Source organism: Balaenoptera physalus (genome assembly GCF_965194825.1).
Source record: "Balaenoptera physalus genome assembly, chromosome: 12".
In the NCBI taxonomy this organism is placed as follows: Eukaryota; Metazoa; Chordata; class Mammalia; order Artiodactyla; family Balaenopteridae; genus Balaenoptera; species Balaenoptera physalus.
The window spans coordinates 75,896,979-75,923,640 of record NC_138897.1 but is presented as its reverse complement, the minus strand read 5'-3'; the positions used below and the strand labels follow the sequence as shown (position 1 = coordinate 75,923,640).

The 26,662-nt window shown below is 53.0% G+C and overlaps 2 protein-coding genes across 5 annotated transcripts; both read right to left on the bottom strand.

Annotated features, from left to right (window-relative positions):
• Nucleotides 1–412: 412 nt before the first annotated feature.
• MTFP1 (mitochondrial fission process 1) lies at nt 413–4,324 on the bottom strand. Its single transcript, XM_082418441.1, has 4 exons — nt 3,754–4,324; nt 2,856–2,983; nt 2,250–2,482; nt 413–1,051 (listed from the first exon to the last, which is right to left on the bottom strand). The coding sequence occupies exons 1-4, from the start codon at nt 3,818–3,820 to the stop codon at nt 979–981; spliced, it is 501 nt and encodes a 166-aa protein (XP_082274567.1). The 5' UTR covers nt 3,821–4,324; the 3' UTR covers nt 413–978.
• A 1,279-nt stretch (nt 4,325–5,603) lies between these two features.
• On the bottom strand, nt 5,604–25,512 carry LOC309640130 (SEC14-like protein 2). Of its 4 annotated transcripts, none has more exons than XM_082418435.1 (13): nt 25,336–25,506; nt 24,745–24,939; nt 23,114–23,189; nt 18,018–18,061; nt 17,556–17,615; nt 17,134–17,322; nt 15,998–16,093; nt 15,782–15,842; nt 15,303–15,386; nt 12,078–12,184; nt 11,856–11,995; nt 11,539–11,708; nt 5,604–6,755 (listed from the first exon to the last, which is right to left on the bottom strand). In XM_082418435.1, the coding sequence occupies exons 2-13, from the start codon at nt 24,790–24,792 to the stop codon at nt 6,625–6,627; spliced, it is 1,206 nt and encodes a 401-aa protein (XP_082274561.1). In that variant the 5' UTR covers nt 24,793–24,939; nt 25,336–25,506; the 3' UTR covers nt 5,604–6,624. The 4 variants fall into 4 exon arrangements, with proteins under 4 accessions (XP_082274561.1, XP_082274563.1, XP_082274560.1 ...); XM_082418437.1 differs by having other exon boundaries at nt 24,631–24,939; nt 25,336–25,501; XM_082418434.1 differs by lacking the exon at nt 24,745–24,939 and having other exon boundaries at nt 25,336–25,511.
• Nucleotides 25,513–26,662: the final 1,150 nt, after the last annotated feature.

Genomic DNA, 26,662 nt, shown 5'->3' with positions numbered 1-26,662 from the left:
AGTGGGGGAGGCCAAGACCGCTACAGGCTATCAGCACAGTCATGGAGGAAGCCCAGAGGAGGCTCCCAAGCCAGCTCTAGGGAGTCAGAGGCTACCCTGAGGGGGTGAACTAAGGGAAGGGTGGGCTGTAGTCAGGCTCAGGTGGTATCTGCCCAACAGGATCCCCTCCCAGCGGTATATTTTAGGAGGCTTGCAGAAAGAGGGCAATGCCTACCCCAAAGGAGGCTGGCAGCACCACGGTGGAATCCCAGGCACCTGCAGAAGGGCATTGATGGGCAGGGAGGTACCAGACACCAGTGCTAGCCACTGTGAGTGATGCATTGCCAGAGACATCAGCCTCCACCTCTGAGGGCCCCCAGCCCTGCTCCCCATCACCACATCCCTGCTTATCCCCAATAGAAAAGGAGAAAACTCAACTTCTTGAGGATTTATTGGACCAGGGGCTGTGCTGCCTTCCAGCCAGGCCCCAGCAGCCCCTCCATCAGGAAGGGGCTGCCAGAGAATCAGTCCTCAGGGTCCCCACTAGTGAGTGTACTCCTGCGTTTCTCCAAGTGCCTGCTGCTTCTCCGTCAGCCACACTGCCATGGGGTGACCTGGCCGAGCCGTTGGGAATCCTGTAGGTCCCCAGCTTGCCAAGTGATCTTGGCCATATTCCTTGCCTTGTCTGGGCCTTAGTCTCCTTACCCTCCATGGGAGTATGTTATTGTCCTGTCAAAAGACAGGGCTGGGCACATGCACAGTCCAGTCCGGCTCAGTATCACAGATTCCATGCAAGCAGACGGGGTTCAGGTCCTGTCTGTGAGTCACTGCAGCTGCTGCTCTGAGGTCTTTGTCTCTCAGTTTCCGTTCAGCTTAAACCCATTCAGGTGCCAGGGCCTCGGACCCCAGAGAGCTAGGCATCCGCAAGCCCTGGCAGGAGGAGGGAGTTGGAACAGAGCAGGGAGTGGGCCAACCCACAGGCCAGGTACTGGGGTGGGGTCAGGAGGAACTGGGCTTCTCCACAGAGGGGTAGAGCTTGCGCAGGCTGGAGTCCAGGAGGAAGTCCACTGACCTGTGGGGCAATGGAGGGTCATGAGCAGGCAACCAAGTGGTGCTAATGGGGGAATGGGAGGCAGGAGGTCAGGGCTAGGAAGGGGACTCCTGGATGTAGGACACAAGTGCCATCCTGGTGTCAGCCATTACCCTCTCTTTATTCAGTTGGGAAAACTGAGGCACAGAGAGGGTAAAAGACTCACACAGGACCTCAAGGTCAGCTATATTCCTGAGGGGAAAGACTCCTCCTCCCACTCTATGTTCGTCTAGTTGGGTTGGCCCCATCTCTGGTTCTAAGGGAAGGCACATGACCCAAGCCGGGCCAGTCGGAAAAGGGAAACTGGCTCAGGGATGGGCACCCAGTCCAGTATGGACCAATGACAGCCTTCCTTGGGATTTTTGCTGTCACTGTTAAGAAGCTTCCTATGGGGGGACTTCTCTGGCAGTCCAATGATTAAGACTTCACCTTCTAATGCAGGGGATGCAGGTTTGATCCCTGGTCAGGGAGCTAAGATCCCACATGCCTCGCGGCCAAAAACCAAAACATAAAAAACATAAAACAGAAGCAATATTGTAACAAATTCAATAAAGACTTTAAAAATGGTCCACATCAAAAAAAATTAAAAAAAAAAGAAGCTTCCTATGGGGCTTGCTAAGCTGGGAGGAGAGGAGCTGGGAGCTGCTGGGAGCCATCTCTGTTCCCATGAAGGGAAAGTGACTGAAGCCAACACGGGGTGGGGAGGGGAGAAGGCCAGCAGAGAGACCCAGACCCCTAATAACATCAGTTGAGTGCTTGGATCCAGTCATGCCTCCAAGTAGCATAACTCTGGACTTTTCAGTTATGTGAAACAATCAATTCCTATTTTACTTAACCCAGTTTCACTTGGGCTTCTGTCACCAAAACTTCTCAAAACCCATCCCTTCCAGGGTGCACCTGTTCCTGCCTACCTCTGGTTGTTTTCTAACACTGAGTTTTCTTTCTGGGAATTTACTTGTCCTGTGTCCCATACTCTCATGGCACCTCCTACCTGTATAGCCAAAGTACCTGCCAGATCATATGACAAGGGCCTAGACTGTCCTTTCTACCTCAGGAGCCCCAAGTGCCAGCCCTGCCTCCGCTACAACTGTTCTGTGAAAAGTGGATACACCCCCACACCTCTCAAAGGTTATCCCTGCCTGTAGGGTGGATGATCCCTGGGGCTGGGAGGAGCACCTACCTGTCGATGGGGTGGATGATGATGGGGATGGCCAGTAGCCCCAGTGCGGTGGTGGTCCACTTGCGGACAGCCAGAGGCCAGCGGGTAGCAGTGCCCAGGATATAGAGAGAGGCAGCACACACACGGTTGATAGTGAAGCCTGGGATGGCCACAGAGGCCAGAGACTGCCACACGAAGGTGTCCACCATGGCCACGGTCACCCTGGTGCTGCGGCCTGCCTCAGGGCTCGGCACCTGGCAGGCACAAGAGACATTTAATCCAGCAGGGGCAGAGGCGGGAAACCCTGCGGAAAAGGGGCATGAGGCTGGACCAGGGAGAGGGAAGTGAAGGGGGTTGGGGACAGAGCCACGCTAGTGTTGGGTTCTGGGCTCCACCAATTCAGGGCTGAGGGTGGACTCACTCATATCCAGGACTAGAATATAGACTACGTCACCTGCGCTGGGGACAGGGTGCACTATGCTACAAACGGTACCGGGGTATGGAGTCCACCAGGCCAGGCTGTGGGGATCGGACTGTCCCAGAGGGACTTAACCACATGCAAGGCTGTGGACTGACCACAAGGGGAGTGGACGGGGGTGGGGGGTTGAGGGGCAGGTTAACACTCACGTCTCTCGCTTTCTTGCCCTTGTCAATGGCATCAGCCAGCACGTAGGAGCTGGACACACCGTAGCTCAGCCACACGACAGCTGCAGGCACCAGGGAGCGGAAGGCCTCCCCCACCTCGTTGGCGTAGCCTGGTGGGGAGGGGATATTTAATTCCTGAGCCTTTGGGTTGTTTCACAAGGGAGCACTGGAGTGAGCTGGTTCTTATCTCAGTCTGCTGAGCAGTAGCTGGGTGACCTTAGACAAGTGATTTTACCCCTCTGAGCCTCAGTTTCCCAGCCTATAAAATGGCACACATGATGCCCACCCCAACTCTCCCCTTGTGGAAGAGCTGAGTGCAGACACCTTTCTCATCACTCACTTGCCTTCACAGCCTGGGTTCTAGAAGCATCTGAGCTGATGGGTGAACAGGCAGTGAGAGAGACTAAGGGCAGCCCCACTGACCAGGGGCTCACCATATGCCAGGCCTTTATGTACTTTATCTCATTCTACCCTTACAATTACCACCCAATGAGAGAGACCCTGCGTTCATCCCTTTTTGCTGAGGAGGAAACAGGCTCAGAGCCAGTGAGGAGCCAAGATGGGAGTCCAGATGCCCTGACTCCACAGCCTGTGCCAGGCATGCCAGAGAAGGCGATCCGATCACCCGGGTCCATCCTCCTGCTGAGCTGCAGCTTCCACCTGGGCATCTGACCAGCAGAAACCCCGAGGGCAGGGCTGGGAATACCAGAGCTGTGTGACCTTGAGCAAGTTCAGAACCCTCTCTGAGCCCAGTCTCTTCCCTGGCTAAATGAGAACTAAGATCCTCCCACCTTCTCCAGGTCCCTGACCGGCGTCTGGCAACCCCTGCTTCCCCAGGCACGTGGTGTAGGGGTCGCTGTCCCCCTCGCCCCGCGCTCACCCAGGTACCGCACCCACGTGTCCCGGAAAAGGTCGCGCTCGGCCCCCCGCGGGGGCGGCTCGGACATGGCGCTTCCTCCTTGGCCTCAGTCGCTGCAGCGTGTACTACCGCCTCGGCTTCCACCAGCACTCCCGTTCGCAGCGGCGGGACGGGCCGAGCCGAAGGTCCCCAACTGAAGCACAGGTCATGTAGTCCCCGCCAGCAGGGAGCGTCTGCAAATTCCCCCCGCGCACCGGAGCCCCTCTCCCAGGTTTGAGTTTTACAGCTTAATTTTCTTCACGTTTTCTCGGGAGTCGAGCGGTTGGCGCGATCCTCTTCCAGCACTGGCTGTAGTGTTGGAACCTGAGAGACGGAGGTTCAAATACGGGATGCTACACTTCTTGGCTCTGTGACCTCGGGCAAGAGCCTGTAACTTCTCTGCGCCTCACTTTATTCATTTGTTAATTGTGGGGAACAGGACAGGTTCATTCCTGGGACGGTTTCGAGGATTAATTATACAGTCGTCATTTATTGAGTTTACTACCGGCCAGACCATTGGCTAAAGACTCTAGATGGATTACTTCTTTAAACCCTCCCACCAGCCTGGGACACCGCCCCCCCCCCCTCCCCGTTTTACCGATGAGTAATAGAGACACAGGAAAAATATTAATAGGTCACTTTCCCAGGACATATAACCGCTGAGTAGTGAAGCCGGCATTGACTCCAGGCAGTGCAGCTCCAGTTCCCATGCTCCTAAGGTGAGCTGAGTAAATGAGGCTGGGGGAGCGAATGGTGAGAACCCTGGTGATGTGGATGCTTGAACTCTTAGAGTCCCTACCCCATCCTCATCTATCAAGCACTGGAGTCTAACTGGACCGAGCCTCTTCGGGGCAGGAACACGAATGAACGAATGAGGCCAGGGAAACAGGGTTGGGGTACAAGACTTCAGGGAAATGAGCAGAACAGAATGAGAGGACGTGGGGTTATTGATTACTGAAGAGGAAACTCTTCCCCTGCTGCACCTCAGTTTACCCATGTGAGGAGTAAGTGCACTTCACTAAAGCTCTGTGAATCCTTTGGGGGTACCAGCGAGCAAAGGCCCAGCCTTTAAAGACAGGCAGTCCTGGGTTCAAATGCCAGTTGTGCCGCCTATGAACGGTCAGCCACGTCTGTAAGAAATAAGAGTAGCCAACATTTACTGAGCGTACACTTGTACCAGGCTTTCTAAGCGCTCTGAGTGTATTATTTCCTTGAATCCTTGTAATAAGGCGATAAGCACAGGGCTGTTGCCTGGTACCCAGGAGACGCTCATTAAAGAATTAGCTTTATTATCATCAAATAAAGGTCACAGTCTCCCTGTTGAGGTCCCTGATTTCAGCCCTGGGAGTCTTCATCATTGTAGGATCTTGTAGGGCAGCCAGGTCAGCTGTGATCTCGCAGGAAGCTGGGATCCCGACTCAAAGTGATCCTCAACCCCGGAAACACTGGCAGTGTCTGCACGGAATTAGGAGACGGTCCCTAACACCACGTGATCGTCCCGTCTCCGTCACCCTCCCAATCCAGGCCCACCGCAGGCGCCGCGCGCGCTCGCCAGACCCGCACTAGTTGGCGCGCTCAGAGAAGCCCAAGTTGGGCGGGGCCTCCGTCCTGACCGTGAAGGTGGTCAGGTGCACCCTTAGTGCCCTTAGCAAAGATGGCGGAGGACAGCCCACCGGCTGGGCCAATCAGGGGGCGAGCAGGCCGTCGGGACTCCGTCAGCGCACGGAAGACGAGCAGATGGCTTCTGCGCATGCGCCCCGCTTATTGGCGGGGAGACGCTGGCACCCCGAGGCGGAAGTTTGCCTGTGTGAGGAACTGTGAGGAGCGAGGCGGAGGGTACTAACTTCCACGCCCTGCGCGCTGAACGTTCTTTATTCATTGGTTACTTTTCCTAACAGAGCGCTGTAAACCAAGGTCGGGATATCCTCCTGGGGGGGTTTGGCTGGGACCCATGCGGCCTCGGGGCCTCCTGTCAGTGCCAGCCTTGCCCCTGACTCCTGCTCCCTCAGCTTGGCCAGACCATCTCCCCAGGATGGGTCAGGGCCTGGGTTTCTGAGGGGTGGAAGCTTCAGGACTCACACCCACCGCCAGCCTCCCTGGCCCTTCACGGAGCTGGGATCCCTGGAGGTAACTTCTCTGTGCTTTGTTTGCATTGAAGGACAATGGCTGGGTACCAAAGCTCACTGTCCCAGGAAGCTCTGAGTCACTGACAATCATTAGTAATTAAAGAGGCAGCCAGTGGGACCCAGGAATTGGTGGATTCCTCGAGGTGAGGGAGAGGCCTGCCTGTCTACCCTTGAAACGGAAGACCTATGCTGACTCGGGCCCCCTCCCGAGACCTGGGAAAAGCCAAAAGATCCTAGCCTCGGTAGAAAGTTCAGAAGAGCCTCAGACCCCCACCGTAACTCTAGCAACCGGCTACCTTGCTACTCCTTATTATGATCTAGACTTACATGTTCATTTGGGAGCAAGTTCCTCCCCTGCAGCTAGCTTCCCTAAAGTGTTAGGTCTCAATCTCTCCCCTTTTTCCTAATTTCCTCCCTGCCACCCCATGGTACCCCTCTTCCTGTCTCATCTGTCACTGGACAGGTGAAGTTGGCACAGCTTTTAAGACAGATGCTGTCACGATGCCCAGCCCCTGGGGACTTCTTAGTAATTTGAGAGGCAAGGAGGCCCACTCCATCTAGTCTCCCTCTTCCTAATTCTGAAATGAAGGCTCCCCAGATCCAGCCCTGAGGTCTTTCTTCTAGCCCAGTTTCTTTGGGCGTCAGAGTGCTGGGAAAATGACTGCTACAAGGGATAGAAACTGACAGGGAGACGCTGAGGGAGCCAGGCCTGCTGTGGGAGGAGGCGTTACTTTGGGGTGACTGCCCCCAGCTGTTTCATTTTCTCTTCTGAGGCTTTGTCTGGAAGCAGGACCTCCACGGTGAAACTGACCTTCTTTGCATGAATGAAGCTGTAGGTGTTGTCAAACCGCAGGACATCTGAGGGGAGGGAAAAAAACAGACATTCAGGCAATTCTGACAAAGAGCTTAGAGACAGTGATTTTGGTTGACTGGGCAAGGCAGTGTGGTAGGTAATGAGGATGAAGGTAGCATGAGCAATGGTCCTTCACCTTCTGAAACCTAGTCTAGCTGGGTTACAAGATGTTCATGAAGAGAAAAATATATAAGACAGAACATGCCAAGTGCCAGATGAGTGGCAGAGACAGTCACATCTGTAACAGCTTGGAAGGAGGGGGCCCTGTAGACTGAAATCATGTGAAAGGCTTTTTAAAGGAGTTAGAGCTTGAACTGGGTCTTGAAAGGAGGGAGTAGAATTAGTTGCAGCAGTAGTTATTATAATAATAATAATAATAATGGTAACAATGGCTATTTATGTGACTCAATACTGGGATGGCAATCTATATATATTATTCACAATAACTCTTGAGTTCAGCATTAGTATTGTGTTATATAAAAAGAAAGTCACTGTGTCACACAGTGAGGAAGGGATGGAGCTGGAATTTCCCTCTGGCCTGCACTGCTGCCTGACTTGGGCCCTAGAAAGCCTAATCCTGTTCAGTTTCTGACAAAAGGTAAAATATGCAAACTTTTTGAACCAGAAACTTATCCCACAGAAAGATAAATAGACAAAGATGCTCAATGCACCCCTATTTGTAGTAATAAAAGATGAGGAAAACTAAAATGTTCAAAGAAGAATTGCTTTAAAAGTTTTTATTGAAATACTATTCTGTATAAAAAGAAAGAGGTGAGCTTCATAGAAGTGACTGGGGAAACTAGTGACAATATATCCTTAGGCTAAAAAGAGCAAGTTGCAGAACAATTTGTAAACCATTTCTAACATTTTTGTTAATATATGTAAAAAAAATTTTTTTGGCTTTGTTACTTGGTCTACCTACATTGACAAGTTTTACAATTTAAAAATTCCTTCAAATATACACTGAATAACAGATATAATTCCTATGAATGTATATGGGTGGGCACATGTCCTGTATATTATGGAAACACATAATGCTTCTAAAGGGATGGAAGATATTTGGTAGGATAATACACAAGATCTGTTAGTGGTTTCCTCTGGGGAGAGAAAATGGGCATGCAGTTGGCAGAAAAGGCTTCGAACCCTTGGCCAAGGAACAGACTGCTTTTAATCTAACCCTTCTTTTTTTTAGAAATTTTTCCATTCCAGTCAAACACCCCTTCCAAAGAACAGAGTGGGAAAACAAAAACACTAGCCCTGCCCCTTCCCTATCCTGGTCTTCTCTAACTTTTCCCAGCCAAAAAAACCCTGTGCATTTAATCTTTCCCCTTTTCTGCCCCTGGATAAAATGCATAGTTTTAGACTGAGGGTAGACACACCACTCACCCTTTTCTTCATGGTGTGAAGTGAGTAATTAGTCATTGATCTTCTCTCTGAGCCAGAGGTCTTTCAGGACCAATGGTGCCTCTGGAAAGAGGGAAGCTTCCTCTCTGACCTGGATGACAGAGCCTTAGCAACCAGTCAGTCATGCTAGAGAAGAAGTCTTTGAGCTCCTTGGACCAAGCATCAGGATTGAGATGACTCTGCCTAGCATGACGTTCTAACCTCAGAAGCAAGGAAGGGGCTGTTGTGACACCCAGGCCCGAGGGAAGTGGTTCATTTTGACACTAATCATGTACTCACAGACTTGTAGAGGCCCCAGAGATCCTCCAGGCTAGGGCTCCTTCACTTTTGTTGGGGAACTGACCCCTCTGAGAATCTGATGAAAGCATACAATTTCAGATCCCATGGAGCCCATCGTGGACCCTTTGGGGCAGTGGTTCCCAATGGGGAAGTTACCATTCTGAAGAGAGGAGGAGCTGGGGGTAACTGTGCCCTCTCATTTATGTATTGAGAAAACATATATATTCTTAGTGTCCTTTTATTTCTCTTTTATATTCCAGATAGGAGAGTATATTGACTTTTTAATTATGTGTGTAGGTGGTTATAATATCTATGAATTTCATTTCAGAGTAGTAAAGGGGACATTAGACACCACTTATTATAAAAGGGAAGTGTTTGGTCTTTAAAGATTTAGAATCACTGCTCTGGGGAGTCATAGACCCCAGATTAAGATCTGCTCTAGCCTACTCCCCTCATTTTAAGGAAAAAGAGAGCAAAATCTAATTAGAGACACTCGGAGAGTTACTGGCAAAGCTGGACTCAGAAACCGGGTCTTCTGGTGCCTAGAGGGGCTGTTTAACCTTCCTACAGTGCTTCAGCTCTTCTAGACCACATTGCATGCTCCAGATCTTTTTTTCTGAGTCTTTTCCTTTCCTAGAAGAGTACTCTACACTCAGGACCTCAGGAAATATTAGTTGGGAGAAAAAAACGTGGAATCAGTTTAAACTTTGGTTCTCAGTAACTGAGTACGCTTGGGAAAGGACCAGAGCAGCCCAGGGAGGGTTAATGTGCTCTCAGCATTGGAAGCTGGCACAGAGTTTTAATTTCTCCACTGGGTGATTATGTCCCACTTTGCAGGGGGTCGCCTGGTTCTCCAAGTGCATCACCCGCCCACAGGTGAGCTTATAACCTAACACTGGGTTCTCACTGGGCTCAACTCTAACCTGAGCCATGGCCCAGGCAACAGCCGACCCCACCTGGTTGTCTTTATACCTGGGCAGGGGGCATGGATGCTGCGGCCTTTTCACCTCCTGAGAATGGACAATAAGTAGCTCCCAGTCAAGGCCCCACAGGCAGATAAACATTCCATCTGGGAATATATCCAAGGGGAACTATAATTTGGGATTTGCAAACCTAAGCCTGATTATGTTAAAGGGTTCATGGTACTACAGAGAGGTAGTGGGCAGTGCTGGAAAACGGTTTGGGCTCTGCTACTGAGTTTGGGTAAATTACTTCCCAGGTCTGGGACCCCACTCTCTCCTCTGTCACATGATCATCTCTAGGGTAGTCTATGGTCACGAGATCCTGCACTAGGACCCTAGGATTCTCTCCTGTCTCCGTTTCTTGGTGTCTATGCGGGCTACACTGTGGGAGAGATAACATCCCCTCTCTATACCTCAGCTTCCCTGTCCTTTAAAAGAGAAATTCAAGCTTATATGTACGAAATGCTTTATGCTCTGAGGATGACAGTGTCTGGGCTGGTCCTAAGCCTTGTTCTTGATGAAGCACACAGTATACCCCCTTCTCCCTCAGGACCCGGCAGCTCGCTAACAAGAATACTTCTCCTCCCTGGGGAGCCAGACCACAGAGTATATGTGAGGAGCGGGCGGTGGAGACTGAGGTTGCTTGGGCTGTGGGGGAGGACACAGGATCTGAGGTTGAGGCAATGGTGTGGACAAGTACAGAGGCCAAGACATCTGTGGGGCTAGTTCAGACTTCTGGCAGTGCTACCATGGAAATAGGGCGGAGGGCTTCTCCCATCTCTGGCACAATCTCCCCAGTGGCCCTTCTCCCCCAGGTTTTGCCCTAATAATAATAATGGTGGCCACAGTGCGCTGAGTGCTGCGTGGCAGGCATTACGCTAAGTGCTGCACAGACCTGATCGCATTTCATCATTAGGTGTCCCTGTGAGGTAGAGAATTTGATCCCCATTGTAGCAATCAGGAAACTGAAGCTCAGGGAGGCCAAGTCACTTGCCTAAGGACTAGTCAGTGGTCAAGTCCATCTCAGCTTGATGACAAAGCCCTTGCTGTCACTGATTTTCCATGCCTGGCCCCTTGGCTCAGACAGAGAGGAAACTGGAGATTTGATGGGGGTTTTGTGTGTGTGTGTATGTGATTTTTCTGCTTATAAATGTAGTACATGTTCTTTGTAACAACCTGTATTTGCAGGGCCAGTATAAAGAAACGAAAGCCCTCTATAAGCTTCCTACCACCCCAGAGATAACCACCATTAGCGTTAGCAGAGTCCTGAGAATTCTTTTTTTTTTTTTCTGATAGGTAAGAAGTGAATTTATTTAGAGAAACATACTCCACAGACGGAGTGGGGCCATCTCAGAAGGTGAAAGCGGCCAACCCCAGAATTCCGTTGACCTTTTTTAGCCAAAGTGAGTATATACCATATATGCTAAGTCTCATGCTTTATTTTTTTTTAACATGTATCAGACATCTTATATGTCAGTTTATTCTCTTTAATGCATATATTTTATTCCATTATATGGATGGACCATAATTCATTTAACAAGACCTTCTTAAGGCCATTTAGTTTATTGTCAGTTTCCCAAACTGCTAGGAACATCCATGTACCTATATCTTTGTGTCTTTGTGTAAATATTTCTGTACGATAAATTTCCAGAGGTAGAATTGCTGAGTCAAAGGGAATTTAATCGATATTGCAAAGCTAAGTGAGGTTAAACACCTTTTCAAATGCCTATTTGCCATTCTTATTCCTCTTGGGTAAACTTCCTGTTCATGTTCTGTGGCCATTTTTTGATCAATTTGGAGATGAGTGAAGTTCAGCAGAGTCAAGGCTAGGTTTGTCAGCACTTTGCTCACCCTGTGATCCCTACACCTACGTAACGTGTTCTGCCTCTCTGATATCTGGGGAAGGCGCATCCCCAGGAAATGTCTAATGGCAGTCACAGCCCCAGTTACACCTGGACCAGGTCACCTTGAGCCTGTCATCTCACCTCTCCAGGCCTAGGTTTCCTCACCTATGCAAGAGAGGTTGAAACTGATGGAGCTCCACTTCTAGTTCTAACAGTGTGAGACCTTAAATCCATGGAGAAAGAGGGACCTCCCAGGCAGACAGCTAGAGCAGGGGCTTTGAGCCAAGACAGAGACTTACAGATGCCAGGATCGCTGCAGGTGAGGGTCCCATCCTCAGGGACCAGGTGGGCATTGTACCTCTGGTTGGCCAGCACCTCTGTCATCTCCCCTGCCCTCTGCCGCTCCCCCATTTTGGTCTTCAGGAAAATCCCAAAACCGATGTCCGAACCATCCGACATGAACTGCCACCTGCAGGGGACACCCACCCACTTAGACATGATTCCGTGTGCATGTGCCCTCTCTGGGGTCCTGCCACCAGGGCTTCTCCCACCCCAGCCCACCCCTGGCACCTACGGCCAGAAGGCTCAGGTCTCCTGGAAGGGTCCAGAACCCTACCTGAGGACACAGCCTGGGAAGAGAATTTCATACTCCACTTGGTGGGAGGAGCCCCGGGAAATCTGCACACTGTGTTCGTACTGCTGTTTCACCTGGTCTCGCACGTAATACTTCTTGGGGATGTCACCCCCGTAGTTGATCTAGAAGCAGAGCACGGAGTGAGCTGGAATGTGCATTTGAGCCAGGCGTCCCTGGTCACCTCTGGCCCCTGGCAGCCCATACCTTGGATTTACACTTGGGGTCTCCATCAGGGTCAGTCATGGTGCCCCCATACTCCACAGGCAGCTGGTCAGGGCTGACATGTTTCAGTAAAACCTCCTTCCAGTTTGCTGGCAGGAGAGGGAAGGAAGGAGAAAAAAGGATCACCACTAGGCAGGATTTCATCACAGCCCTGGCAGTCTACACAAAAGAGGCAGAAAAAACCCGTCTGCCCCTGCACACAAAACACGGGCATTGGGAGCACAGGACGTGCGCACAGCTCTGCAGGGGGTTCAAGAGGAGCTGTCACCCAGATGACTGCCCTGTTCTGGACCAGGAAGCAGGATACAGAGGTCCTGTCCCCACCTGCCTCTGGCCAGCGAAGCGACCTGAGGCAAATCACTTCATTCTGAGCCTAGTTCCTCCTGCCCTGCAAGGTTATGGTGGGAGTGAAGTGAACTAAGTACTTGAGAGGGTGTTTGTTGTAAACTGTAGAATGCCCTACCTGTATGAGAGTGTATTATCACTCCCAGGAAGGAGATACAAATATTTGAAGTGCAAGTGGGAGGGAACAAAGAAAGGAGGGAAGGGCATTCCACGCAGAGGGAACAGCGCATGTGGCAGGCAGGAGGGCAGTCAACATGGTCTGCCCTAGTTAGACTGAGCGTGAGGGCATGACCACTGTCACCTACTGTGCTCACTCGTGATTTATTGAATGAATGCATCACTGTAGACTGACCCCTTAAATGGGCTCCCTTGGCTTTACCCCAGCCACAGTTTCACTTCTGCTCTTGTTTTGTAGGCTATTTGGCTACCAGTGATTTGGCTCTTTTTTTTTTTTTTTTTTTTAAATAACCAAGCCCTTTCCTGACTAGGAGAGTTTGCCTCAAGTGCAGCCAAGGCTGAGATCCACTTCTCTGCCAGATTCCTAAACAAGTATCAGCCAAGGACAATATTTTGATACTGGAAACCTTTCCGTGCTGATGAGAGAGACCAGATATAGGGAGCAGCTCCAGGTCACAGGGTACCACCCAGCTTCCTCTGTGGCTGGAGATGCCTGTAAACCCACAGGGATGGTCCAGGGTCTCCCAGCCTTCAGATTTCTAGGGACTTGAGACCATGCAACTCCAGGGGTGCTTTAATCTGTGCTAAGTACCAGTGACCAGCCCAGGGTGAATTTCTCCCCTCCTCTATTGAAGATCCTATACCTTCCCAGCCCGAGGCGGGTTTGGTTGAAAGGGTTTCAGCTGTGGGTGGGGGAACTGACTGAACCTCCTCTGCAGCCCCGCTGCCAGAAAACCGAACTGGCTCATGGTGGGTGGCAGCCACAGAAAAGCCAAAAATCATTAGAGCCTTTTCCTCAGACTTTGTGTTTCTTCACCCAGTTCAGCTGGAGGGTTGGAATAAGGCCAGAAGGATTCTTCCCATCTCACAGAGAGGAACTGAGGCTACAAGGACAGAATTTGTTGCACTAGAGCCAGGACCAGCACCCAGAAGTCCTGTGCTTTCCAGACTGCTTTGCACCACACCCAGGCTCAGCACACATTTGGAAAACCTCCACTTTCAATGTGGTGCCTGAAGGTGAACATTCAGAAACCTTCAGAATTCCCTACCCCCAGTTCAACTCCACAGGTGGCATTAAGCCGTCCACGAGCCAGTCCCAATCTACCTTTCTAGGCTTGTCTCCCACCACTCCACATCACGCGCCAGCCAGACTCGACTCTTGCCTGTCCCTGGCTGGCTTGATTCCCATGGGTCTTCCTTGCTGGCTTCCCCTTGTCCCCTGATGTTCTCCTGCTGCCCTGTCTATCCAGTGTCCGTCTGCCCGCTTCCCCACCAAACTCACAATCGCTTCTCCACTCCCTGGTGGGCTCCTCTTTCTCTGCATGTCCTTGAGCCTGGATATTCCCCAGGCTTCAGCCTCTGTTCTGTGGGCAGTCTTATCTCCTCTCAAGGTTTTAGGTGCTGTCTCTATCTAAAACTCCAAATCTCCAGACTGGAGTTTGCCCCTAAGCTTCAGGCCCAGGCATCCCCAACATGTGTACATCTCACAGACTCCTAGAACTCAACTTCAAGCCTTTCCTTCTGATTGTATTATTCCCCAGTGGAACTAACTGCATCAGAGTGACTGCAATGCTATCACTCATGCCAGACACCAGGGAGCCATTCTAGATTTCTCTTCCTCCCTTCCTACATCCAGTCAATTGAGTTCTGCTGTTCCACTTCCTATGGAAGTCTGAAATCCACCCTCTCCTCTCCGTCCCTACAGCCCCCGCCCTGGCTCAGGCTTGCAACACCTGGTGCGCAGGCTGTGGCCGCGGTGTACAAACTGGTATCTGTCCTGAGAATCAGATCCTGGTACCCCACCCCCTGCCCCGGCTCAGGAACTCCTCTCTGGTGCCCAGTGGCCTGTAGAGTCGTGTCCCAGCTTCCCGACACAGTGCCCTGGATTCTCTGCGACCCAGCTCCTGGCACCCGGCTCCCTCTCCACATCATCTCTTGCACACCCTGTCGTGCGCCCTCTTCAGCTGCCCGTGCCATGGTGTGTAAGGTCTTTGCTCAGTGTTTTTCTTTCTGCCCAACAGCTTCCTGCCTTGCTTCACCTGGCTACCCTACTCATTCCATAGCTTGCAGCTGAGGGAGGCATCGCCCCCTCCCCAGGCTAGGCGGGGTGAGAGCCCCTGCTCAGTGTTCCCATGGGCTTTTCCTTTTACATGTAACTCCTCTCTTTTACATGTAACATCTCGCGCTGATATACATCTGTTTGTCTCTCCCTTCTCCGAGAGGCCACAAGCTCTTCAAGGGACTCTGTCTTACCTTTGTGGCCTTGACACCTACCTAGTTCAGGGCCGGGCACACAGCAGGTAACCCATCCAATGAAGCCATGTGTACTTGCCCTCAACTGAAAGCAACCTCTGCTCCTGTGACCTCCCTTCTCTGCCGCATCTAGTGCCTTTTCTAGTTTGTGTCCTAGCTTTCTCTTAAAGGTCTCCTGTTTCACTGCAAGCTCACTGAGGACAAGGACTGGCATTCCATTCATCTTTGAATTTCTCCAGAGTGTCTGAGAGAAAGAGTTCTTAGGAAAACAGACAGGAAGCCCCTTGCTCTGGCCCAGCCTGCTCCTGGGTCCCACTGCTCCCAAACCAGCAGAGGGAGCCTTTGCCCCGGCAGCTCTGGCCGTACCTCTAACGCCATCCCCAGCGGGGCTGCAGCTGTGCCATGGAGTGGAGGAGAGTCTGGGCTACTCACCCCCCAGGACCATGATCTTCTTACGAGTGTCCTCACTCAGGAAGGGTTTGATGAGGTTATAGGCCACAGGAAACAGCTTGGGGGCTGGAACAGAGACCAGGCCACGTGAGGCCGGGAGCAGTCCCCACTCTGTCCCTAACAGTGTCTGCCGTAGCCCCCAGTGTCTGGCCACGCACTCCCTGGTGCTGTGGAGCCCACACAGGCAGCCCTATGTGAGGCTCGGCTTTCCTGTCTGTATGGGGGGATGGTCTTCCTTTCTCACGGGGCTGGGTGGCTCGAAGGAGGTAATGAATACTAAAAGCTTTGTGAATTATAAAGCGGTCTGCGTACATCAGGGGTCGGTCTTCTGAACAGGTCCTAAGACTGCACCCTCCACCCCCGACTTTGGCTCACTCTATTTCACTCTCCTTAATCTGTCCCAGTAATATTTTTGGCCCCTCTTTCCCATTGGGCTTCATCACAGGTAGATGCCAACTTACCTTTAATAACAAAAAGACGCTTCAGTGTTTCGGGGTAATTTTCCTCAAACATGCAGAGAAACTGTGGAAAGAATCCAGCGGGCTCAGAACTCTGTGCCAGGGAGGGAGGCCCTGCTTCCTCTGGCTTCCCCCACCCCACAGGGCCTCCTAGCAGAGGGACCCACCCCCCGACCCTCACCTCTCACCCTCCCACCACCCCCCAGCCCTGGCCTTCACCTCTCCATAGGCCTCCACAGCTGGCTTCCAGAGATGTTTGAGGCCAAGCCCCTCACAGTCATAAATCAGGGTGATGGTCTCTATCTTCTTTCCCGTCTGCAGGGGACAGAGGAACAGAAAGTCGCATCAGGCTGCCCCACACACAACACACACACAGAAGCCCACCCCGATTCAGGGAAAATGCTGATGGTACCCTGTGCCCATACTGCAACCAGATCCAGCAGGGCCGTACCTAGGGTTTTCCAAATCGAGGTAATTACCCCAGGCCAGAGTTGTGGCCTAGACAAGTCACCCTTCCCGTTTAGATCTCCGTGTTCTCATCCAGTAAACAACTGGGTGAACTTAGATTACATCTGAAGTCCCTTCTGTTCTGCAGTTTGACCTGGTGGCCCCCCTCGTCCTCTGCACCCCATGCAGCCACTCATCTCGCAGGCACAGATGCTCTCTGTCCAGTCTAAGCCCTTAAGGTGCATCTCTAACGCTTCTCTGCATGCCCAGCCCCACAGGGCCTCTGCGCACACTAGGTTTTCAGTGAATGTGGATGACACTGTTGAAATGTCCCCAAATGTATCACATGGTCTCACTGGATCTTTACGACTGCTGAGGAGGAGGGCAGGGGAGAGGACCATGGCAGCTCCGCCTTGCTCTTCAGTCTTTTTCCAGTAAGAGAATCAGCTGTCCTTAGCTTTGTCTGAATTCAGAGTTAGGGAAGCACAGAATCTGAGCTCACTGACACCAGCGGCACCCAAATACTTGTCCAAGGATAGAGTGGTCCCTGACAAGGATTCCCCTGGTGCCCAGATAACAGGAGAAAAGTAATGATAACGTAGCACGTTTTCTATGAAGCTAAACCTTACTCAATTAAAGGATGGCCCTTTATTCTGAGACAATGCCGTCCCTATAGTTTGGCGGGTTAATTATGGCAATTATAGCTGGTTAGTGTTTTCTAAGTCCTTATTGGAAAAATAAAAATTCAGTAACATAGATCACTCCCTAAAACTTTGCAATTTCACTGGTCTATGAAATCTAAACGTCGGGGCCTAAAGCTGCCCTTAAAGCCACGTGTGACACCCACACTTCTGCGTGACCACCTCCACCGGGCGTTAACTCCTCTTCAGCCGCGCTGGTCCCCTCACCTTTTCGGTCTGGCAGGCGCACTCCCGCAGAAGCAGCTCGCAGTCCCGCATCTTGGTCTTGACCAAGTCCTGTTTGGTGGCTGAGAGGAGCAGACCCTTGGCATCCAGAGGTCCAATGATGTCGTACCAGATGGGGCAGCCATCCAGGTCATAGCCACACATGCCCCCTGAGAGATACTGTTGGACCACCTGGGCCCAGACAGAGATGGGGGCGCCTGGTCAGCAGGCCCCGGGCGGCCACACCTTCCCGGTGTCCAGGGCCTTCCTCTGGGTTCATCCGCCCCTGGGTGCCAATGGATACTCATTCAATGACTTGGCGTTGTCAGAGCTTTCCTCTGAGGGTCCCAGTCCCATAGACCCAGGATACAAATCGTGGGTCTAACAGACCTCACGTGGTGTGGGGCGGGATAATCTGTTCTCACCTCTGGAGGCTGCCAGCTCATGATGTTGTCAATGTCCTTTTGCTTTCGGACCTCCACATGCTGCAAACACACGAGGGCTTTAAAAAAGCGGGGCGGGGAGGGGGTGGTCCTTAACAGGCATCTAGCAATGCGTGACAGCACGAACAGACCACCGGACCACAGGTAAGTCACGAGAAGGCAACCAGCAGGAATGGAAAAGAAGGAAGTGCCTGTTTCAGAGGTCTCAGCAGAACAGATTATAATTCTTGGCTGGCCCAGAACTATGAAAGCTCTGTTTCCAGGGAAGGGAATGCACTTTGCCCTGGAGGATAAGGCAGTACGGGTCGGCTAATACTCAGATATGTCACATAAGCCACAGGCGGTGATTGGGGTGGGAGGGGGTGGACAGAAGTCCAAGCACGGTGTGATTCTGATGGGCAGGAATGGAGGCAACAGTGGGCTTTGGAGCCAAATGGGTCTCACCTTCCGGAGCATGGCCTCAGACTTCTGCAGGTCGAAGCTTCTTGCTGTAACAGGGAAACACGGTCAGGGTTAGGATAGCAGCCTGGGCGCCAAGAATGGGAAGATTTCCCTGCTCCTGTGCTGGAACGCCCACTGACTCTCAGATCACCCCACATATAGAAGCTAATGTGAGGGCATTCACTGCTTCTAGAGCACCACAGCCCCTGGGCTTGTGGGGAGAGCAGGTCAAGCTTCAGGGCAAGTGGGGGCAGCATCGCAAGTTCAGGGTCAAAAGAGTTTTACCCTAGTGGATGCAATCAGGTGAAGGGTCCTTTTTTTTTTTTTTTTTTAAAGATCTTTTTTTTTTTTTTAAATTTATTTTATTTATTATTTATTTTTGGCTGTGTTGGGTCTTCGTTGCTGCGTGTGGGCTTTTCTCTATTTGCAGCGAGCGGGGGCTACTCTTCGTTGCGGTGCGCGGGCTTCTCACTGCGGTGGTTTCCCTTGTTGCGGAGCACGGGCTCTAGGTGTGTGGGCTTCAGTAGTTGTGGCACACGGGCTCAGTAGTTGTGGCTCGCGGGCTCTAGAGGGCAGGCACAGTAGTTGTGGCATACGGGCTTAGTTGCTCTGCGGCACGTGGGATCTTCCCGGACCAGGGCTCGAACCCGTATCCCCTGCGTTGGCAGGCGGATTCGCAACCACTGCGCCACCAGGGAAGCCCGGGTGAAGGGTCTTATCTCCTGTCAGGGAAAGCGAACCCTGGACCCCCTTATCATTTACCCTTCTCCTTCCACAAAGTTAACCTCCTCCACGGTCTACATCCAGTCCTGAGAGCTTGACCTGTGGTTCAAAGATGAATACAGATGCCGCATAATCTGGGGCAGGACTGGCAGAATGTTCCAGTAGGATGGAGGGGAGATGAGCCTCCAGTCAACCTTGCCATGTCCTCAAAGGACCCATGCATACCCCAGGGGGACACAGAGGGCCCTCCTCTTCCCAGGGTTCCCAGAAAGTTTCAGAATTAGATTTCACCTGGCTCAACTCTATTTCATGTACAAACCCTGACATGCTGTCCTGCTCAAGCTTGAACACAAAGACCTCCCTGCCCCCCAAGGCCATCTGCTCCCAAACAATCCAAGCTGCCATTTGCACACAGCCCTCACTGTTGTACTGAGCAGAGACCCTCTACAGAGACATTCAGAGAGGAGGGGCGGGGTTGCTTCCTCAGCCACGTGACCACCTTTCCAATACTGGCAAATTCTGTGCTGCCACCCTGAGTGCTCCCTGCTATCATGCTGCCCGTCCATGGATCCTTTAACCATCCTTCAAAGCTTGGTCTCAAGTCCATCAACTTCCCTTTGGATGTTTTCCAGTTTGCCAGTGCCCCTCTTGAAGTGTGTGGTCCAGAGCACAGGTGTTGCCTACCCTTCTCCGATTAAGCCTAAGAACTTTCTCGGCACCAGGCCAGGCCCTTAACTCAGGCGAAGCTTACAGTCAACTGAAACCCCCAAATTCTTTTCACCTGTGCTGCTTATGAAGCCTCTACCCCATAGGTTGAGAGGTGGTTTTCTGGATCTATCCCTATCAGATTTCATCTTGTTATGGCCAGCTGCATTTCATCTTTTTTTTTTTTTTTTTTTTTAATTTTTGGCTGCGTTGGGTCTTTGTTGCTGCAGGCAGGCTTTTCTCTGGTTGCAGCGAGCAGGGACTACTCTTTGTTGTGGTTTGCAGGCTTCTCATTGCGGTGGCTTCTCTTGTTGTGGAGCACGGGCTCTAGGCACACGGGCTTCAGTAGTTGTGGCTCACGGGCTCTAGAGCGCAGGCTCAGTAGTTGTGGTGCACGGGCTTAGCTGCTCCACGGCATGTGGGATCTTCCCAGACCAGGGCTCGAACCCGTGTCCCCTGCATTGGCAGGCAGACTCTTAACCACTGCGCCACCAGGGAAGCCCCTGCATTTCATCTTTTAAAGAGTTTCTGAGATCCAGATTCTGACCAATTTTGCCATTTGACCTATGAACTGTCCCTCCCAGCTGTATGTCCTCTGTGGGTCTGATTGACATCCAGATCTGCTGACAGCCCTGGAACCTGGGCCAGACAGGCTGCCCTCTGGACTGTCACCGGCCCCTTAATCACTGCTCTTCGGGAGTGGCCGAGCACATTCCCTGATTCTGCTGCCCTGAAATGCAGTCCACTCTCTTGCACCCAAGGATGCGACAAGAGATTTGACCAATGCCATACCCTGTCATGTGTGCTAGACACACGTTTGCAGAAATGAGCAGCCTTCCCTCTTGGGAAGTTCCTTCTCATGGTCACCCTTCACATGCCATTGTAGCATCAGGGGGCAGCTTTCAGAGAAATATAATCTGGGTTTGCATCTCAGCCCTTCCACCTTCTTCCTGTTTGACCTTGGACAAGATACTGCACATCTCTGGCCGAATCATCCAGTGAGCTAGAAACACTTGGAAGATGCCATGTGATGCATGGCACCATGCTATCATGATGGGGGAGCCCAGCTGGACCTGAAAGTGGGAATCCTCCATGGGAGGGACACACCCAACTGTGAGGAGAGTCATCTTCCTTGGGAACAGGAGTGGTGGTGAAATTCGGGCCCCCTTATCTCAGGGAGGCTCTCCAGTTAACCTTTAGCTGCTGGGGTCCAACATCCAGGGTCTTTTAGGGCCCTCCCCGAGTTGCCATTGCCCCTGGCAGTACCGGCCTGATGCCTCCCCAGGCCTGCTGGGTCAGGCCTCTCCAGGGCTCCTGCCACCCTGGTCAGGGGCAGCTCAAAGCATGGCTTAGGGCACTGCCAGAGAGGCCGGCCTGGGAGCAAGCTGTCCTGGGTTCTTATTTGATCTCTTCCTGTCCTGGAAAACAAGGAGCTCTGCCGGGCTCACAGGTTTCCTCCACCTCCTCGTTTTATCTTGCCATCTGAGCCCCCTCGCTGGGGTGCCCAGAGCTCAGGCCCACTCGGGGAGAGGCAGTGATTTGTGTGCCTGCTCTCGGGACTGGGGGCCTGCAGAAAGCCAAGCCCATGTTGGGGGAAGGGAGAAAGGGAGGAACCCAGAGCTCACTCACACCTAGATTAGACAAAGACATTCGGCTGGCACGTGCCTTGCAAATGTTTCCTTTAGATGAAAAGGAGAAAAAGAAAAGGTTTCTCTAAAAAAAAAAAAAAAAAAAAGGGGAATTCCCTGGTGGTCCAGTGGTTAGGACTGCCGAGGGCCCAGGTTCAATCTCTGGTCAGGGAACTAAAATCCCGCAAGCTGCGCGGCGTGGCAAAAACAGAAAAGAAAAGCAAAGCAAGGTGACAAAAACCCTAATTGAAATTCACAGTAGAGTCTGACCAGGCCTGAGCTCCTGCCCAGGGAAATGTGAGGCACAAATAAAGTTCAGAGGAGATACTTCCTCAGTTTGAAGAGGCAGAGCTTGGTTTCAGGAGGCAGCTGTGGCTTACTGGAGTGGACGCTGGCCTGGGAATCAGGGGCCCTAGGTTTCTGCCCTGATTCCCCTTCGCATTAGCTGTGTGCCCTCAGCTAAGTTCCCTCTCCTCTCTGAGCCTCAGTTTTCTCATCTGGCAAATGAGGATAACTGCACTCTTCTATATTCCTGCAAAGAGAGGGGTTATCCCAGGACTGGGGAGTTGGGGTGCCTGGGAAACCAGGGCCCCAGGCCAGCCTTCTCTCAGATAAAAAGAGAGCTGCGAAGCTGTTCAATTCAACAGCTCTCTGAAACCACACTTCCCCCACCTCACAGTAGCTGGGTAGTTTGTTTGATCATCTTGCAGCTGGCCCTTTAATGCAGTGCTGTCTGCCCACTCTCCCCACCCGCCCCCTTCTAGCTACAGCCCTTCAGCAAAGGCTGGGCCAAAATGTCCTCCAGCTCTGGACTGACTCCACTGCCGCCCCTTCGCTGCCTCTCCACCCTCTCTGAGTGGGTGGGGTGGGGGGAGTTCACAGCTTTTTAGGGGGAAAAGGGCAAGTGGCACTTTCAGAGGCACACAGGGCCTGCTCTGGGTGGCCTGCTAGCTAGCAGCCTCTCAAGAGTGTGCCAGCTCTATTCGGTTTCTGGACAGAAAAGGAAAATACATCTCTTCCCCTGTCCCAAGACTCACAGGGTATACATGTGTGTGTCTGTGTCTATAAATAAGTAATTGGCCATGACTTATACTTTAATATTTTGGGCTCTGATTCTGTTATCACGATTTAATCTCTGCTAATCTAACACAGAGGAATTTTGTCTCTTATTTCTATATCTGGCAATAAAGTTTCTACAAAGCCAAAAAAAAAGTGTGTCACAAGAACCAGAGAGGGTGGCACATGACTTGAATCACAGGAGAGGAGGAGAAAGAAAAGAACGGAAGGATTTCAGGAGTTGGAGCATGGGGTTGAGTCTGACCCTGATGCTAGTAGAAACGTGTACACTGCATCACCACGGGCATAGCACTGTCATGTCCCATCTTGCCATAGGCAGGGCACCCTGTCTCATCCTGCTCTCCCAGAGAGGAGCCTCGAACAGATGTTCACCCCTGGACCAGGTACCAGAGCCAGGCCAGGGCAGAGCTGGAATAGATCTCAGGGCCCTGGAGCCAGATGGTGGCTTGAGGGGAGTTTTGTTAACCTAGGTCAGGCTGAACCCCACCCCCCGTGTTCCCCGTGCACTCTGCCCCTCCTTCAAGCTGCCACAGAGAGGGCCAGTCTCTCCCACGGGCCAAGACTCTGGTTCTAAACTTGGCTCTGCCTCCAGCTTCCCACAAGCTTGGGGCCTTTCTTGGCTTTTCCTCAACCTGTTTCCCCACATCCGTCGGCAGAGTAGATTCATCGAGTGGATGGAAAGGGCACCGGGCTGGGAGTCAGCTGACCTGGCTCTAGTCCTCTCCCTGCCTGCAATTCAACACTGTGCAACTTGGGGCAAGTTACTTCACCTCTCTGAGCCTCAGTGTCGTTATGTTATCTATCCAACAGGAGGGTTGAGGTTATATCATTGCCAAGAACGCTTTTGGTTCTGAAGGTTGAATACTCCAGATTCTGAGATTGCCTGGGGCAGGGTTTCCAGAGGGTGCTATTCTGTTCCCCAGCCCAAGCCCCTGCCCCAGCCTCCCGCAGCCCCTCTTTCCTCACCTCGGAGCCAGCGCAGGAGAAAATAGTCATCTGGATTCGGCAGAGTGGGCAGCACATCCTGGACGTTCTCCCGAAACTGTAGGGAGAGGCAGCTGGGTGAGTAGCAGGTCCCACCCTGACCACCCTCTGCCCGGGACTCTCCATAGCGGTTTTTGCTGGACCCCTGCTCGACACGGGTCAACTCTGCAGACACTGGCTGAGCACCTGGGCAGCATGGGACACTCTGACGGTCATGCTGGTGGGAGCTAAGTAGCAGGAGGAGGTGAGAAGGGAGTAAGACACTGCCCCTGCCTGGCTGTGTGCACTTACACGCTCCAGTGTGATGGCTGGGCAGAACTGCCCCCAGCTAACCGCCACAGTAGACACTCTGGGGTGTGCCACAGTAAAAGCGTCAGTTTACCAAGCATTCCTCGTGTGCCCAGCACCGACCTCGGTGCTTATTCATTCTTCTAGAGATATTACTGCTCCCATTTTACAGATGAAGTAATTAGAGCTCACAGAGGCCAAGTAACATGCCCAAGGTCGACAGCTAGTCATCAGCAGAGCTGGGATGCAAACCCCGGTCTGTCCCAGGCCAGAGCATGCACTCTTTCCACCATGGCCTGTCCCCTTAGTAATGGAATGGTGAGCAATGTGTCCAGGGAGCAGAGGGAAGGAAGAATTTGATGCTGACTGGGGCCAGAAAGAGGGTGGTCTCACACTACTTCATATAAAAAATGACATTTGAGCTGGGCTTGAAGGACTCCAAAGGCAGCAGGAGGAGGAAGGAGGGCAATCCAGGTGGAGGGAACAGTTCCAGCCAGAAGCCATGAAGGGGGAAAGTGTAGGGAGTGCCAAACAAGAGAGCTGGACCTGACCCCAAGGATGGCCACACCCCCTCCAACTGCTCATTACCCTGTAGGTGAGCATGCCCCCACGTGCTGTGCTGTCCCCAAGCCTCCTGCTCCCAGCCACTCACCTTTCCCTAGTCACTGACCTACAGGGCAGCCACAGAGAGGACCAATGAGGACCCGCCACCTCTGCCCCTTGCCTAGGTCAGCCAGGGACTCAAACCATCCCATCCCCCAAACAGCTCCCAGACCCCCAGGGAGACTGGCATGAAGCCACCCCTTACCAAGGACACTACCCAGCCCCTGATATCTAGTTTAATCACCACCTAATCCCTTCTCTGCCTGACTTCCCCTGCAGGTCAGCAGTAAAATCTGAAACCTCCCTACCCGGCCTCCCTGGGATGGGGAGGCCCAGCCTGGGGCAAGGCCTCCATGGGACTGGAGCCTCTGCCCCACTACCATGGCAGAAGACACCTGCCACCCGCCCCCTCCACCACTTTCTCAGCAATGGAAAACTGTGGAGCCTCCAGACCTTAAGACTGGACCCAAACAGCTCCAGCTCCAAGAACAGCCAACCTTCCCTCTCTCCCCAAGGGCAGCAGGGGAGATCCAGCTGGTGGGAGAGGGTCCGGCTCTGGAACTGTTGCCCCCTCCTCTGCCCAGGCGCCGAGGCAAAGCCAGGCTTACCTCCTTGCCTTCTGAAGAGCATCAGCCCAAGTCCCCAGCCCGGGAGGGGCCTGGGTTGCAGGATGGGGTGGGGGGCTGGTCTCAGCTCAAACTAGCCCCAACCCAGTCAGTCACCGGTAGGATCCTAGGCTTTGCACTTGAAGCTGCTCCTTTCCACATCATCTGGTCCAACCTCCTCAATTCCTTTCCTCAAGGAGCGAACAGAGAAGGACCGGTTTTGCCCAAGGTCGCAGAGAGACTTGGTGCCAGAGCAGGAGCCATCCAAGTCTCCTAAGAAGCCCTCCGGCCCTTTCCATCGTGCCACTGCCCCTGCAAGAGGAAAACCTCCCGGAAATGGGAGGAAACCTAGGGCCCTGCCCCTGCCCCTGCCCCCAGGGCCCGGCTGCCAGTCCCGAGAATGAACGTTGCCTTTGTGCCCTCAGCTGCCTCCGTGGGCTTCCAAGCAACCGCTTCTTCCCAGGTGGCAGCGCCAAGGGCTCGCTCGCGGCTGGGGCTGGGACGGCCAAACTTCCCCGGGGTCCCCTCGGCGGACGGAGGGGAGCGAGGGAGGCGGCGGCCGCGGACCTCGCGGTGCGGTAGCTGCCGCTCCTTCCGCCGCCCGCCGCGGACCCGCGCTCGCCCCCCACCCAGCCCCTTCCCAGCCCGCTGCCTCCAGAGGATGGGGGCCAGCGCCCGGGGCGGGGCCGGGCCGGGGTGAGGGCTCACCTTGGCCAGTGCCTCCTTCTGCCTGGGGCTCAGATCACCGACTCTGCCGCTCATCGTGGCCCAGGCTCCGGGCGCGGCGGTTGCGGCAGAAGATAGAGCACAGACTCGTTCTCCACCGCGGGAGTAAAGTCCCAGCCTTTTGCCGGGGCCGCGGTTGGCAGCCAAGCCCCGCCTCTTAAAGGATCCCAAGGGGCGGAGTAGGGAGAGATGCGCTGGGCGCAGGAGCGTCTGACGCGGGTACCCTCCGCCCTTCTGAAGCGGAGACTTGAGCAGGAGGCGAGCCCGAGTGCCCACGCGGGCCGAGGCCGGTAGACATGAGGACAGGAAGTCTGGGTTCCAGTCCCCAATTTACCCTTAGCTCACACTGTGACCTTGGAGGAGACACCTGAACTCTCTAGGCCTTAGTGTCCCCAACTAGGTGCTATCTAATGAGCTCTTCTAAGATCAGGTCCCCACGGTGCAGGACATCTCCCTCCAATACGGGAGGGAGCTTGACTGAAGCCTCTGTAGGGGACCAGGTCCCCTAAGTCTAGCCATCGCCCTGCCTCCAGGACAGTGGCTTTGGCCTTTTCTCTCTGGGGCCCCTGCCCTCCTCCTGTCCTGCCATGGATTTTGGACCACTGCTGCAAACCCAGTTTGGAGCCTTTCAGTGTTAACAGCCTTTCCCCTCCCCCTTCGGGGCAGGCAGGCTGAGGGGGGGTAAGGAAGCCCAGACCCCATCTCCCCACCCAGAGCCCTGTCCTCTGCTTCTGACCTTCGCAGCTCTCTGAGAGGCTCATAAGGTGCTGGCACCCTCAGCTGGCATGGAGGATTGCTTCCTCTCTGGGAATCAGAAGACCTGGGTTTGAATCCTAAATCTTCCCGTTGTTTTTATGAGACTTCAGGGAGCAACTTCACCTCTCTGAATCCAAGCTTCTTCATTCACTAAATGGATTTGGATGATCTGGACCTTGAGTCAGCATGGGAGGATAAAGCAAGCTAATGTACATAGCCTTCCCTGCACTCAGGGCAGTGCCTAGCACAGGGTTCCCCTATGTGACCACTCCTTTGTCCACTCTGCAGAGCTTCCCTTTGCTGCCTGCCTGGCCAGGCTTCGGCCTCGGGGTGGAGATGCAGGGTGGACGTGGAGGAAGCCACAGTGAAAGCGATGGCCCAAAGAAAGTGGGCCTTCTATCAGCTTATCTGCTTCCCCCCGCTCACACCCAGGGGCCGGAGCTGTGGGTTCCCATGTAGCTAGCTGCAAGTCTAATTTGTGGAACAGATGCCATCTGACCGTCCTGCCATGCCCCATCCCCATACAATGAAGCCATTTCCTACTTTCTGAGCT